The following is a 14,650-nucleotide window of genomic DNA, read 5'->3' as shown; positions in this document are numbered from 1 at the left end:
TCCGACTGCCGGTTTAGGACATACCTAAACCGGCAGTCGGACATACCTCTCGCAATCCGGGACCACTGGCTCCTAACTGCTTACCTGCCTGCCTGCCTGATCGCCCCTAACCACTCTGCCTGCTGGCCTGCTTGCTCCCTACTGCCCCCCCCCACTAGCCTTCTTGCCCCCAACTGCTCCCCCTGCCGACCTGCTCACCCCCAACTGGCCCCTCCTGGCGGCCTTCCCGCCCCTGACTCACCGCCCCCCCCACCCTCCCTGCTGGCCTGATCACCCCCAACTGCCCTCCCCCTCCTGGCCCGATCGCCCCTAACCACTTCTGCCTTGGCCCCACCACCATGGCTTTGTCCGGAAGAATGCCTGAAAGATCTCCAGGTCTAATTAGCATATTACCCTTTTATTAGTATAAATAAATGTACAATTTGGTGTTCTGACCTATGTATACTTCTGTATTATCACCATGATGAAGATAATACACATGTCCATCATTCAAAAAGTTTCCCCAGTAACTGCTGATCCATTTTCTGTCACTAAAGTTGAGTTGGAAAAATTTTCTACAATTTTATGTAATTAAAATAACAGTATGTGTTTCTTGGTCTGTCTTGTGCCATGGAGGAGAATGACTTTGAGGTTCATGCATATTTGGCAGGTGGCAGCGTTCGTATCTTTGCCCTGCGGAGAAGTATGCTGTTGTACGGATCGACCACAATTCACTCATTCACTCACCTGGGGATGCACTTTTATGGTGTGTCCAGTTTGGGGCCATTACAAATAAACCTGCTGTGAGCACTTGGGTACAAGCCTTTGAACAGACATGGGGGTAAATACTCCGGAGTAGAATGCTGGATCATGGTAGATGTTTCACTTTTTAAGGCACTGGAAAACTTTTTGAAATTGGCTGCACCATTTTACATTCCTGCCAGCAGAATACAAGAGTTCTACTTTCTCCACATCCTTGTCAACACTTGATGGAGTCTTTTTAACGTTAGGCACTCTAACAAGTGTGTAGTGGTATCTTATCATGGTTTTAATTTGCATTTCCCTAATTACTAATAATATGGAGCATCTTTTCATGTGCTTATTTACCATCCTGTGTCTTCTTTGGTGAAGTAGCTATTCCACTCTTTTGACCGTTTTTAAGCTTGAATTGGTTGTTTCCTTATTTGAGCTCTGAGAGCTCTTTATTCATTACACATTTATACATTTAGATACACGTCTTTCTCAGATATGAGGTTTGCATATGTATGTGTCAGTCTGTGGTTGTCTTTTCATATTCATAAGAGTGTCTTACAAATAGCAGTTCTTAATTGTATCCAAGTCCAATTTAGCAATATTTTATTTTGTGGATTGTGCTTTTGGTGTTGTTTTTGTGTAATCCAAGCTCACAAATATTTATCTCCTATGTTCTACTCTAGAAGTTTTATTAAGTCTTAATTTAGGCTTGTGATCCATTTTGTGTTAATGTAAGGTATAGATAAAGTTCTTTTTCCCCACATATGGATATAATTAGCCCAGTGCATTTGTTGGAAATACTATCCTGTCACCATTCAGATTGCTTTAGACAAAAATCAGTTATCTCTGGATGTGGAGGTTTATTTCTGGGTTCTTTCTTATACTCCATTGATCTACCTGCTATACCAACCATACTGTTTTGATACCTGTAGTTTTATATGAGTGTTGACATGAGGTAATAAGTCCTCCAACTTCATCTTTCTCAAAGTTGGTTTGGTTACTTTAGGGTTTTTTTTGCATTTCCACATAAATTGTAGAATGGGCTTGTCAATTTCTACCCTCCCTGCCCAAAAAAGGCCTGCTGCAATTTTGGTTCTAATTGTGTTGAATCTATAGATAAATTTGTGGAGGATTAAGCCAACCTTGCATTCCTAGAATAAGCCCCACTTGATCAGGATATATTATTATCCTTATATTATTGTGTTCTATTTGCTAAAATGTGGTTAATCATTTTTGTATCTATGTTCATGAGGGGTGTTAATCTGTAGTTTTCCTGTAACATCGTTAGTTTGGCTTTGGAATCAGAATAATGATGACTTCTTCATACAATGAATTCAGAAGTATTCCTTCCTCTTTAATTTTCTGGAAGGCTTTGTGTCAAATTGGTATTATTTCTTCCTTAAATGTTTGGTAGAATTCACCAGTGAACCCATTTGGGCCCGGGGTTTTCTTTGTGGGAAGGTTTTTAGCCACAGATTCCATTTCTTTAGTGGATGTAGGACTACACAGGCTGCCTATTTCCTACTGAGTGAGTTTTGGTACTTTGTATCTTTCGATACAGTGCTCTCCTGTTTCCAAGGCAGAGGTCAACTGACCCACCCAGAGAAGGGGTTTCTCTAAACAGGCCCAAGAATACCTGTTAGCTCTCTTGCCCAGCTGCCCCGGCAGGCTGTGACGCTGACCAGAATACGTGGCAAGCCACAGCACGGAGCGTGAATGGAAGCTGCCCGGAAGGCAGCGGAATCCGGAGCCTTGGCCTCTAGTTCCTTTCATTCTCTAGCCAATACATTGATTGGAATTCAGGCCTCCCTATGAATAGCTGAACTTGAAACATTTTACTTTATAAAAGTACATCCATGCAGCATTCCATGAGTCTCCGACCCCTACATCCATAGTCAGAGCACTGAGTCCTGCCAATCAAGGCGGAGGGCCTGCCCATTCTCCGGAGTCACACCACCCGGTAATTACAGCTGGAAGCTAACCACATCTCCACCAAACCAGGGACTGATCTTTCCAAAGCCTTCCAGTTGCCACTGGGGGCGCAGAAAGCTCAGAGCTGTGGCCCTCTCGTGAGGCCTGGGGGCGTCCCTTTCTCGGGGACTGGCCTCCGACTGTGACGTGGCACCTGCAGAGCCATCAGAAGAAAGTCTCCTGCGCGGGCGGAGACGCGTGAGGCTCAACACCTGTGGTTTCTTCTCGCGGCTCTGGAATCTCCACTCCGTTTCTCTTGGCAAAAATCCGGTTTATCTCCACAAAAGTCTGGCCCTTGGTCTCAGGAATCACCACGTAGATGTAAACGGCAGTGAGGAGGCAGATTCCGGCAAAGATGATGAAACTGTAGGCCCCGATGGCCTCCTGGGCCGAGAGACAAGAAAACAGGAGGGAACGGAGGAAGAGAGGACAGGGCCGCTCCCGGGGAGGCCTCTGGGCGCCACCGGGAGTTCCCCGGTGGCCAGTTTTGTGTTGACCAATAAGTTTGTCCAATAAGGTACCACGTGTGCTGAAATAGCTGATGCTCTTAGTGGAAGGAACCTGTGCTTGGTTCCTAAAGGCTCTCTGCCTCGGGGTGGGCAGGGTGGGGCAGGGAGGGGGCAAGGGGCCACCCACCCTGCTCCCCGCCCACCCCCTGCTCACCTGGACGGACGGGAACATGAAGCCCACGATGAAGTTGGTGAGCCAGTGCACAGCCCCGTCCACCATGAAGGCGGCCGGCCGGGAGGACTGCAGGAAGATCTCGGTCCTCACCACAGAGGGGACGGGACCTCGAGGGCATAGAGCACAGGGCCAGTGGGGCGCAGCCGGCTGGGGGGGGGGCCCTCGCCCAGCCCCAGCCCCTCCGATCAGGCAAACACGATGGAACTGTAGGCCCCAGGCCTCCTGGGTCCTAGATGGCCAGGGAGGAGCCGGCATCTCTAGCCAGCGCCCTGCTTCCTGCCCCGCTGGCTCCTCCGGGCGCACCAGGGCTGCAGTGGCGCGGGGCGGGGGGGACAACCTCCCTCGGGGCCCTCGAGGTCACACCGAGTCCACTCTCCCCAGTGTTGGTGTCATTTTGAAATTCTCAATGAAGGGGAGCAGAGCTCAACAAGTGCTTGTGCCTGGGAAGTGCTGCCCCCTGTGGTAGGTCTGGGGAATGGCAGGCCCCTGCTGCAGGCACCTTGCCTGGGGTCTGTTTCTCCACCTTTCGTCATTAAGGAGACTTGTTTACAATCTATAAACCCATTTTTTCCTAATCATCATCCCTTATAAAGTTTCACCACCACAGGTACACTGTATATCTGCTTATTTACTGTATATCTATCTGTGGTTTTAAAAATATATATATATTTTTATTAATTTCAGAGAGGAAGGGAGAGGGCGAGAGAGAGAAACATCAATGATGAGAGAGAATCATTGATTGGCTGCCTCCTGCCTGCCCTCCAATAGAGAATCGAGCCTGCAACCCGGGCATGTGCCCTTGACCAGAATTGAACCTGGGACCCTTCAGTCCGCAGGCTGATGCTCTATCTACTGAGCCAAACCAGCTAGGGCTCTATCTGTGGAGGGCTAGGGGGTGCGGGTACTCACTGGGCCCAATGGAATGTCCCGCGATGTAGGAGAAGACGCAGATGACGCCGAGGTAGGACAGCCCATGGACCGAGCTCTGTGGGAGAGCAGGGCTGTCGGTGCCGGTCTGTTACGGGGACCTCCCACCCGCCTGCGGCCTTGGAGAGCTCAGGGCAGGTGAGTCCACCACACCAGGCGCCTTCCCGCCACAGGGAGGAGCCTGGATTTCTGCTCACCCACGTGGGAGGGCCTCGAGGGTGCGTGGGCAAGAGCGGGAGGAAGATGAAACCAGGGGCTGGCCAGCATTCCAGCTCCCAGAGGCTCCCTCCAGCCCTACCTGCCTGCCATGAGCTCACTCACTCCCCACCCATCACAACGTTAACCATTAATCCCCATGACACGCCTGTGAGCGGGACATTATTGTTTCAAACATAGAGATGTGGACTCAGCACCGAGAGCCTGAACTCGGGTCAGGAGGGCCCTGGGGCCCTGGGGGGTCGAGCAACAGCCCAGGTGAGACAATCAGCAGGATGGCACTGGGGCCAGGACTCCATGCTCGCTGAGAGGACCCTTCTAGAAGCCCGGGGACCAGGAGCGTGGGTGGACCGTCTCCCCACAGCCAGGACAATGGCCGGCACAAAACCAGGGGAACAGACTTCAACCGACCCAGCTGCACAGGTCACTGTGTCACCACTCTCTTCCACTCTCTCTAGAAAATCAATGGGAAAATCTCCGGCGAGGATTAAAAAAACAAAACAAAACAAAAAAAACAACAACACAAAATACTTGCATTTAAGGCGTGTGGAGCCAGACCAGCTGAGACCCACCCTGGTCTATTGGAGCCGGTCTGTTACGGGGACCTCCCACCCGCCTGCGGCTCTGGGTCCTGAGGGTGGGGAGGGGGTGCCCGGTGCCCAGAAAGCAACCAGACCTGGAAGAGGAGCGCCAGCGTCAGCACCAGGCAGGCCGAGCCGCAGATGCCATAGCCGACCAGCAGGAGGAGCCGTCTGCCCAGCCACTCCACGGTGCCCGCCTGTGGGGAGGGAGGACGTGAGGAGCCTCCAGGCCCAGGGCGCCTGGAACTCTTGGCCCACCACCCCTTCTACATTTTCTAGTTTCTGCATTTGATGCTTTGCCATCTTGGGGCCCTGCTGATCCCTGGAAGGACTGTTCCTACGTTGGTTGGCCAGTTTCTAGAGAGCCGGCATCGCCCCTGAATGTGCCTTTCATGTGAAACTAACCCATCCAGAGCCCGCACCTCCGACCTCCTCCTCCAGGGGGCGCTCACACCCAGGGCTGCTGTCCCCCTGTCCTGATCACCCAGGGCAGGTACCAGACAACCCGGGCAGCCCCTGCGTCCCAGAACCCCTGAAACTGTTCACACGGGCGGGGCCTGAGCCTGCTCACCTGTCTTCCCACAGAAACCACAACGCAGGCTCTTGCCCGCCTTCCCCTGCTCCCTCCGCCTCCCGGCTGACCCTGGTGCCTCCCCGCGTGGCCCTGAGTGGCCTGGCCTGCCCCTCCCGCCTCACACAGTTTGGAACTAGGAGTGACAGACTGTCCTTCCAATGGCAATCACCTACTGCTATGCTGGCCGCCCCCTGCCTGAACGATAATAAATCCTACGTTTTACAATGGCCCCTCCTGTCACCTGCTGCTCCAATTCAGGCAGTGAGCAGCCAGGGTCTGACCTCCCGTCTCGAGCCCCAGTCACCCCACGCATGTCCTCCTCCGCTTCCCGGACAAGTCTGTGTCCCTCAGTGACCTGGGACCGGTGTCACCAGCACCTCAGTGGGCTCTGTGGGGTCCCTGTCTGCCTGCGGGGCACCTGCCGGGGCACCTGCCGGGACACCCCCCTCCCCCCCCCCAGTGGAAAGGGTATTCCCGGTCGCTCACCGAAACGCCGGTCATGACTATGTTGACCACGCCGGCGCCCACGGTTACATACTGGGAGTGAGCGGCCGATATGCCGGCGGATGCGTAGATCATATCTGCGTAGTAGTTGATCTGAAACAGAAGCCCAGGGCTGTGAGGACCGGCCCACGGGGTCGGCCACTGGCCTGCCTTTCCTGACTCTACAGCAAACAGTTTGGGAGGCCCAGGGCCCCTTGGACAGGAGAGAGGCAGCTGGGAAAAGAGCTGGGATGTGGCGTTAGGAGACCGGGATGCAGCCCGTCTGATTGAATCCAGCGGCTTTCGAATGGACCAGAAGTTCTGAGGGAGAGCCTGGCCGGGCCTGCAGGGCCGATCACTCATCTCAGCCCCCCTGTACCCCTCCATCCCCTGCCCACACGGCTGCCGGGCACACACGCGCCCCGCGAGGCCCCATGTACCGCGTTGATCCCGGAAAGCTGCTGGCCGGCCATGAGCACGATGATGGAGATGAGCTGCCACCGCAGCGGCCGGAAGGTGAACAGGTTGAGCACGGACAGGCGGCCCTCGGCCCTCTCGGCCTGGTCCTCCACGCGCATCTCTTCGATCTCGTCCTCCACGTCGGCCCAGTCCCTCAGTTTCCTCAGAGCTGCGGGGAGCGGAGCAGCCCCCGTGGCTGACCCCACTCACCTGTGCTCGGGGAGGAGGGCAGCCGCCCACCTGCTCAGCCCACCTCTGGCCACCGGCTCCCCATTCTCCCAGTGCGGAGTGCTCATGACCCCAACCAGGACCCAATCATGTGATGGTGTCCCCAACCCCAACCACATCCCACGCTGGTCAGGCTCTCAAGCCAACACGGGTCAGCCGTGGCTCTGACCGTGTCCGTGCTCCCCCCTGGACCTCACCCCAGAGCTGCCCGGACTCCTCCTAGCCCACCGGCGCCTGCTCACTGGGGCCCCTCTCCCCGCTGGCCACCGCCTGTCCCAAGCGCTGGGTGCCATGGAGGGACGTTCTGGCGGGTGTGGGAGGCGCCCAGCAGCCTGCATCCCGGTACCTTGTCGAGCCGTGTCCTCGTCTCCTCTCTGGATGAGGGTGTAGCGCGGGCTCTCGGGGAAGAAGGGCAGAGACAGGAGCTGCAGCAGCGCCGGGACCCCCGTGAGTGCCAAGAGCACGGGCCAGCCTGCAAAGGACCACCACCCAGAACTTGACACTGACCCGCAGGGTCCCTGGGGCTCTGGCGCCCTCCAGCTGACCTTCCCCAGGGCCTGACTCTCCTGTTACAAGGTCAGTCGCCCACGACCTTCCAGCCCTTGGTGAGAGCCAAGGCCAGCAGGGACCTAGTTCCTGCCACCAGGTGGCTGCCCACGACCCACCCACACAGGGGCTCCACGTTTACCAATGGAGGAAATAATGATAATTTTAAAGAGAAATGGCATGAATTCCTTCTGCAGGAGGAGCATTGCTTTTCTTAGGAACAGTATTTGACTTAAACGCGTGAGCCCAGAGAAAAGAACGGCAGGTGTTGTTTCTAATTTTATAAGTCTACCTCCCTGGAGGCTAGGCCAGCGGGGATGGGCCCAGTGGCTATCTGAGCTCCTTCTGAAGGTTTGTGTTAGGCGGCGGTGCTGAGACTCAAGCAACGGTGCAAACTGGGAATTATTTAACCTCCCAAGCCTCGGGTCTCTCATCAGTAAAGATTACGATACGATGATGATGATGATGATGATGATGATGACAAAGTAGCACATCAAGGGTGGTGAGGGCTGCAAGAGACCGCACGAGCCAGGCGTACAGGTGGCTCTGGGCAGCCGCCGGCCAGCGTGGCCTCCACTCAGGGCCCGTCCTGTGACGAGTGTTCAGCTGCTCGGGCAGCCTGGGAATCGCTGATACTAAAGACCTTTCACTGAGCACCTCCTGCACTCCGAGTCCCTTCAAGGCACCGTGGGGAATACAAGGACGTAAGTCCACCCACTAAGGAATGCGTGACTGGGAAATGTGTAAAATGAAAACCAAAACCAGACCCCACTGCACCCGCGGCCTAGACGTGGTCCCCCCCTCTCTCTCGCCGAACTTCCCACCATGCCCACCCCCTCCCACCCACTCTCAGGCAATGGCCCTGCCTCCTCTTCCACTGAGAAGATGGAAGGAACCAGCAGAAAACGTCTACAAGGGCCATGCCCACCCACAGGCAGCGACCATGGCCAGCCCCATGCAGCTGGTCCCACTGCCTTCCTGCTTCTGGGCCAGTGAGCAGCCAAGTGCGTGGTTACTTTTCCCAGGGGACAACATCCCCTCCCGCTCACTCCCCCATCCAGCGGCCCGCCAGCTCTCCCCTTCACCAGCAGAACCCCCAAGAGCGCGTGTGCCTCTTGTCCCAGTCCTCTCCTCCCAGTCCCAAGCACAATTTGTCCCCATCACTCACCACCACTGTCCTCATCAAGGTCACCTGTGTCCACCAAGCTGCACACTGCGCAGCCCAGAGGCCACCTCTCGGCCTCAACGGGCTTGATCCACCAATAACATGGGCACAGCTGAGCGAAGGACTGGACCCAGCGCCCACGGCCCCACACGACCCCCAGGCCCCTCCCTCGTCCCCTTTGACCTTGGCGTGCACAGCCTGGGTACCTGTAGGATTGCCCAGGACGGCCTGCAGGCTGAAGATCTGCGCTAGGAAGATTCCCACGATGACAAAAACCTCGGTCATTGTTCCCAGAGTGCCCCTGAGGTTCTTGGGAGCCAGCTCTCCGAGGTACATGGGGAGGGCACTGTAGGAGATGCCTGGTTCCAGCAAAACAAAAATCAGGGAGAAGAGCAGTCCCAGCCCCGGACCCAGGACTCGGTGTAATTCAGCTCCATCTCATAGTCCCCCAGCTTCTCCTGGGTGTCCACCACTGACAGGTGGCTCGCACAGCCCCGCCCCCTGCATAGCCCCGCCCCCACAAGACCCTGCCTCCCCACACAGCCCTGCCCCCCGCAAAGCCCCGTCCCCACAAGACCCTGCCTCCCCACACAGCCCCGCCCCCCCAGACCCTGCCTCCCCACACAGCCCCGCCCCCCGCACAGCCCCGCCCCCAACAAGACCCTGCCTCCCCGCACAGCCCCGCCCCCCGAAAAGCCCCGCCCCCAACAAGACCCTGCCTCCCCGCACAGCCCCGCCCCCTGCAAAGCCCCGCCCCCACAAGACCCTGCCTCCCCATACAGCCCTGCCCCCCTCAAAGCCCCGCCCCCACAAGACCCTGCCTCCCCACACAGCCCTGCCCCCTCAAAGCCCCGCCCCCACATGACCCTGCCTCCCCACACAGCTCCGCCCCCTCAAAGCCCCGCCCCCACAAGACCCTGCCTCCCCACACAGCCCCGCCCCCCTCAAAGCCCCGCCCCCACAAGACCCTGCCTCTCCTCACAGCCTCGCCTCCCAGCACAAGCCCCGCCTCCCCGCAAGGAGACGGAACCGGCCCTGTGGGCTGCTTTAGTTTGCACTGCTGAGGGGACCCTTCCAGAATCCTCCGACCCCGGGGCCACCTGCAGGGCATGATGCCAATGTCCTCTCCTTCCTAGTTGCAGAGCTGGGGCCCTGGATAGTGGGACTTTGGGACGATTCTCTTGCTTTGACCTATTTCCTGACTTCTAAAGCACAGGTAACTTGTATCACTTAAAAAACACACACACACACACACACAAAACACACACACACACACACACACACACAGAAGAAACCACTGTGGTTGAGGAACCTGGCTCCCGTGCTGAGCGAGGCCCCGAACTCTGTTTCTTTGGCTCGCAGCCCCTCCCCCTCAGTGCACACTGGGCATCCTCCTCAGAAAATACCTGTAAAGCCTTTCAGTCACTTACACTTCAAGGCAAAAGTGGGCGTTTTAAAAAAAAGTTTTAAAATTAAATATATTGGGGTAACATTGGTGATAACGCCATATAAACTTATGATACGACATCTGCATACTCTATTGTGTGCTCACCACCCAAACGTGCATTTTTAAAGCCCTGGTAGCTTTTGTTAGTGAGGGGGAGGGAGAGCATGAGCTTCGCAGGGACTGGGAGAGGAGAAGGAGGGTGCCCCAGAAGGGACACGGGCCGGGCAGGGCCAGGGGGACCCTCATCTCCCCGGCTTCCAGCCTCGGCCCCTGTGCTGGGCACCAGACGCTTCCCCCCCATGGGTGATCCTAAGCGTGGCCTTGGGGCTTCAGCAGTCGCTCCAGGTACCTGCGCAGACTCCCAGCAGCACTCGGGAAAGGATGATCAGCTCAAAAGCCTTGGCCACTTTGCTGACTCCCATCAGGATGGCAGGGACGATGGCGAAGATGTTATTGATCAGCAGGGTTCCCTTTCTGCAAGGACAGCAGAGCCCAGGGGGCGGGGGCTGAGGCGCAGAGGCTGTCCTGACACGACTCCTACTCTGCAGGCAGCTGGTACCGTGGCGCGGGAACGTGCCCAAGAAGACCGATGGCTGGGAAGGACGGGGAAGCTGGGACCGAGACAAAAGTCCCAGGAAGGAAGGTCTGGGGCCAGCAGGGGCGGGTGGGGGTGCTAACAGCCGGAGCCGACTGCGGACAGCAGAGAAGGGACGAGGAGTGGCTGCCGCCTCTGGCAGGGAGCTTCCTGTCCCTGGTGGTATTCAGGCAGAGACCAGACTAGATGAGGACCCTCAGGAATGCTGAACAGGGGATTCCCACAACAGGCGGGGACACCGGGTTAGACTAGAGCAGTGGTTCTCAACCATGTTGTGGTGACCCCCAATTTCATTGTTACAAATTGAACATAATTAAAGCATAGTGATTAATCACAAAAACAATATGTAATTATATATGTGTTTTCCGATGGTCTTAGGCGACCCCTGTGAAAGGGTCGTTCGACTTCCAAAGGGGTCGCGACCCACAGGTTGAGAACCACTGGACTAGAGGATCTCTCAGATCCCTGACAAGGCTGCCAGCCCATGAGTCTATGAACGAGAGGGCGGGGGCATCTAGAAAAAGGGACTATGCTGCCCTGCCCCCAGGACCATCCCTCCCAGACTGTGCTCTGTGCCCTTGGATGGCTTCCATCAATGGCTCCCTTGACAGCCCGTACCCCCAACCTGGGTTGGGCTTTGCCAAAGGAGACACCAGTGGAGGATGAGGCAGGAAGAGAGGTCCCAGCTGTGGGGTGGCTGCTGGCTGCACCCGCCTTTGACATTTGCCCACACTCTGCCCGCCTTTGAGGACAATGCCAGGAGCAGGGGTGGGGGGATCTTTAAACAGAAACACAGAAACCCCTCTGGAGGGGTAGCCACAGAGTCCAGTGGAAATCCCCGACGAGGCAGCGCTTGACACCCAGGTGTGTGAGATGGTTTCTCAGGCTCCTTTTCTCTCCGGGGCGGCTGTTCCTCTGAGAAAGCTGCCCTCGGGGCCCAGACTGAGAACCAAGAATCAGCTGCCCCGAGACCGGAGAGGACAGCGCCCCCTGCCTGGTCTCCCCCAACCCCTCCTGCTCAGGGCGGTTGGGAACCCACTGGGACAAGGCCGGCTCCACCAGAGCGGTCTGTGTCCTTGTCTGCAAGGTGAGGGGGCGAGGAGACCATCACTGAGCTCCCAGGTTCTGTGACGGGGGGTCCAGGCGAGGAGGCCAAACCTGGGCTTCTAGAACAGTCCAGCCACTGGTGTAGCTGAGAACAGCGCAGTCTGGATTACACAAAAGCCTGGGATATGGCATAAGGACAATATACTGAATGTTTCCTCATTCACGTGCCTGACACATGGCAAGTGCCAATCAAGTACCTAGAAGAAGGGGTTCTATGGGTCCCGCTGTAACGCATAACTGGTTTTCAGTCGCCGATATTTTCTCCCATGCGTGGGAACTGAAGGGCTACAGTTCTTTAAAAGTTCTTTACTTTAGAGGGTGCTCCACGCACACCCCAAAACTGCTGGTCTCGGCGTATCAAGTCCAAGTGTCATTGAGAATTCCTCCAAGTGGGATGTGGCCAGATGGCATCCCGGTGCCTCACCCTGAGGCCTTGGCTCACTCTCCCTCCCTGGGAACCTTGACCTGGGCACCTGCCTTATCTGGGGAGGCACCTCTTTGCAGCTCCTGGGCTTAGGCACCCAGATTAGGGAGCCCGGGCAAGCCCAGCAAAGGACAAAGAGCCACTGTGCATCTCAAAGACACGGGACGGGCACGTGGAGTGACTCAGTCTGAGCCCCAGCCTCAGACCAGCAGCCCAGGTGAGGCCGCGGGGCGAGGCTGCAGCTGTCACACCTGGGGCCTCGGGTCACCTGGCCGCGCGTCAGACCCGATCGGCAAGCACTTACGGAGCACCTGCTGCAGGTGCTGACATGGCACCAGGGGGAGTCACCTCCAGAACTTTGCTCTCAAGGGCGGTACCTCGCCCGCGGGGTTGGGGACAGAGGGGCTGCTGCTCCCGTGCAAGGACCTCGGGGACTGGCTTCAGGGCATAAGGTCTGTGGCACCGTGGGGACGAGGCTTTTCAAGGTCACATCAAGCCCCCACCTCGTGCAGACCACCCAGAGACAGCGTGGCTTCCCCGTGACCCGCGAGTGAGAACCGCGCCCTCCGCTCACCGGCCGCACTTGTCCACCAGCCCGCCGGCCATCAGCGAGCCCAGCAGGCCGCCCAGGGGGAACATGGACACGGTGCAGGACCACAGGAGCAGCATGTGTTTCTCGTCCATGGACGTCCCGTGTCGCGCATAGTAGGTGTCGTTATAAAATGACTTCAAGACCTGGAAGACATTGCCCCATGGTCGCCAAGAAGATTGGGCAACTGGTGATTGAACATGGAGCGGGCGGCAGCCCCCGTGCCCGGCGCCCACCTTGTGCGGCGTGTTGACCACGGCGATGTTGTAGCCGTACTGGAAGGCCGAGCCGAAGCCCGCGCTCAGGGTGGCCAGCACCAGCGTGGGCTGCAGCCTCTGCGGAGATGAGGCGGAGATGAATTCCATAACCTGAGAAGTGGGCTCCCACCAGCTGGGCCAGGTGTCGGGGACCCCAGGACCAGCCCAGGGAAGGTGGGGCGGTGGCTGGCTGGGAGTGGGGTTTCAGGGCTCTGAGACGTGGGGGGCACCGTGAATGGCATGGTTTCCTGTTCCTGGCACACAGTCATTCCCTCCCTAAAGACAAAGCTGAGCCTCCACCACGTGCTGGCCCGGGATGGAGTGGGGGACGCTTTGGGAAAAGGTCCAGCACTTGCTGACCTCCTGGAGTTTACATTCTAGGGAGCGGGGAGGCCAAATAGAAAAAGGATGTACAGACACCAAATACCAATAAAGCTATGAGGACCAACAGGGTAACAGGGGAGAAGCAGGGAGCGGGGGGCGTGTTCAGCAGGGTCAGGGCAGGTCTCTGAGGAGGGCCTGGGAGCTGAGCCCTGAGTGGCTGAGCCCTGGGCCTGGGGGAGGAGTGTCCAGGTGGAGGGAGCCAGGGACAGAGGGCTGGAGCGCCTGAGGCTTGTCCTTCACTTGGGGCCTCCACATCCCACTTCCCTGGCCACCTCAGAACCCGGGGCAGCTCCGGGGAACTGCCCCAGAGCCCAGGGGGCGCAGACTTGGGGCAGGTCTGCGGCTGCCTGAGGCGGTGCTTCCTGGGACTCCAGGCGACCAGCGGTCCAGAGCCACCGCCCTGGGCCACGCTCCACCCTCTGCTTGCCTGCTAACTGCGCCCCTAACTCCACCCCACCATCAGCTGCGTGACTGCCCGCAGACCTCAGCCCTGCTGGCCTGGGATCCAGCCTGCGGAGAAGGGTGGGGTGCAGGATTCAGCTGACTGATCCCCGGTGCTGTCCTTGCCACTGTAGGCATTTCAGAAGCCGTCCCCTCCCTCCACGGGTCCCCTCTTCTGGTGGGAAAGGGACAGTGACAGGGGCCTTTCCTAGCCTGGCACTTACCCCCTCCCGGGGTGGGCTGGGCACCTCCATGCTGCTCAGGTGAGAAGCGGTGCGCTCTGCCTCTGAGCGGAGCGACACCCGGGTCTGTTCCGCACCCGCCGATTCGCCGCGGGGCCTGGGTGTTCTGATTGCCCTTTGGCCTCCGGACCCTGCCCGCTTTCCCCAGAGCGCACTTTCCTTGGGCGTCTGATAAGATAAGTTTCACACAAGCATGGATTTGTCTTTGCCTCCACCAGGTACCACGGGGGTGCCTGCCACTGGCCCCTCCCGAGCCGTGAGCAGCACTGGGAGTCTGCCTGGGCCTCAGCCGCGTCTCCTGTTAGATCTCTGTGCTTCCTCTCACCCGCGTGGACTAACTGTCCGTTTGGAGGAAAGAGCCAACAAAATACTTTTACAGGCGGACAACGTAATTATTCCCAAGTACACCTACCGGCATGAAACAGGTCAGTAACATATTCAACAAAGGTGTTCGTTTCAGAATTACCTCTACTGAGAAAAAACGAAGTAGGGAGCGACTGAATAACGATCACAGGCTAATTAGGAAATTATGATCAAAGGATATGAATAATGATCAAAGGATCATAATGAAAATTACGTAAGAATGGGGCAGCGCATT

The 14,650-nt window shown here is 57.2% G+C and overlaps 1 protein-coding gene across 1 annotated transcript; it reads right to left on the bottom strand.

Annotated features, from left to right (window-relative positions):
• Window positions 1–2,783: 2,783 nt before the first annotated feature.
• Window positions 2,784–14,064, bottom strand: SLC2A7 (solute carrier family 2 member 7; the record flags this gene model as incomplete). Its single annotated transcript, XM_081087710.1, has 12 exons — window positions 2,784–3,087; window positions 3,367–3,494; window positions 4,297–4,372; window positions 5,207–5,308; window positions 6,172–6,282; window positions 6,609–6,796; window positions 7,202–7,327; window positions 8,773–8,925; window positions 10,363–10,487; window positions 12,714–12,874; window positions 12,965–13,063; window positions 14,035–14,064. The coding sequence occupies 12 exons, from the start codon at window positions 14,062–14,064 to the stop codon at window positions 2,869–2,871; spliced, it is 1,518 nt and encodes a 505-aa protein (XP_080943836.1). The 3' UTR covers window positions 2,784–2,868.
• Between the last annotated feature and the right edge of the window lie 586 nt (window positions 14,065–14,650).

Source organism: Myotis nattereri (assembly GCF_964212035.1).
Source record: "Myotis nattereri genome assembly, chromosome: 3".
In the NCBI taxonomy this organism is placed as follows: domain Eukaryota; kingdom Metazoa; phylum Chordata; class Mammalia; order Chiroptera; family Vespertilionidae; genus Myotis; species Myotis nattereri.
This window is presented reverse-complemented; position numbering and strand designations above follow the sequence as displayed.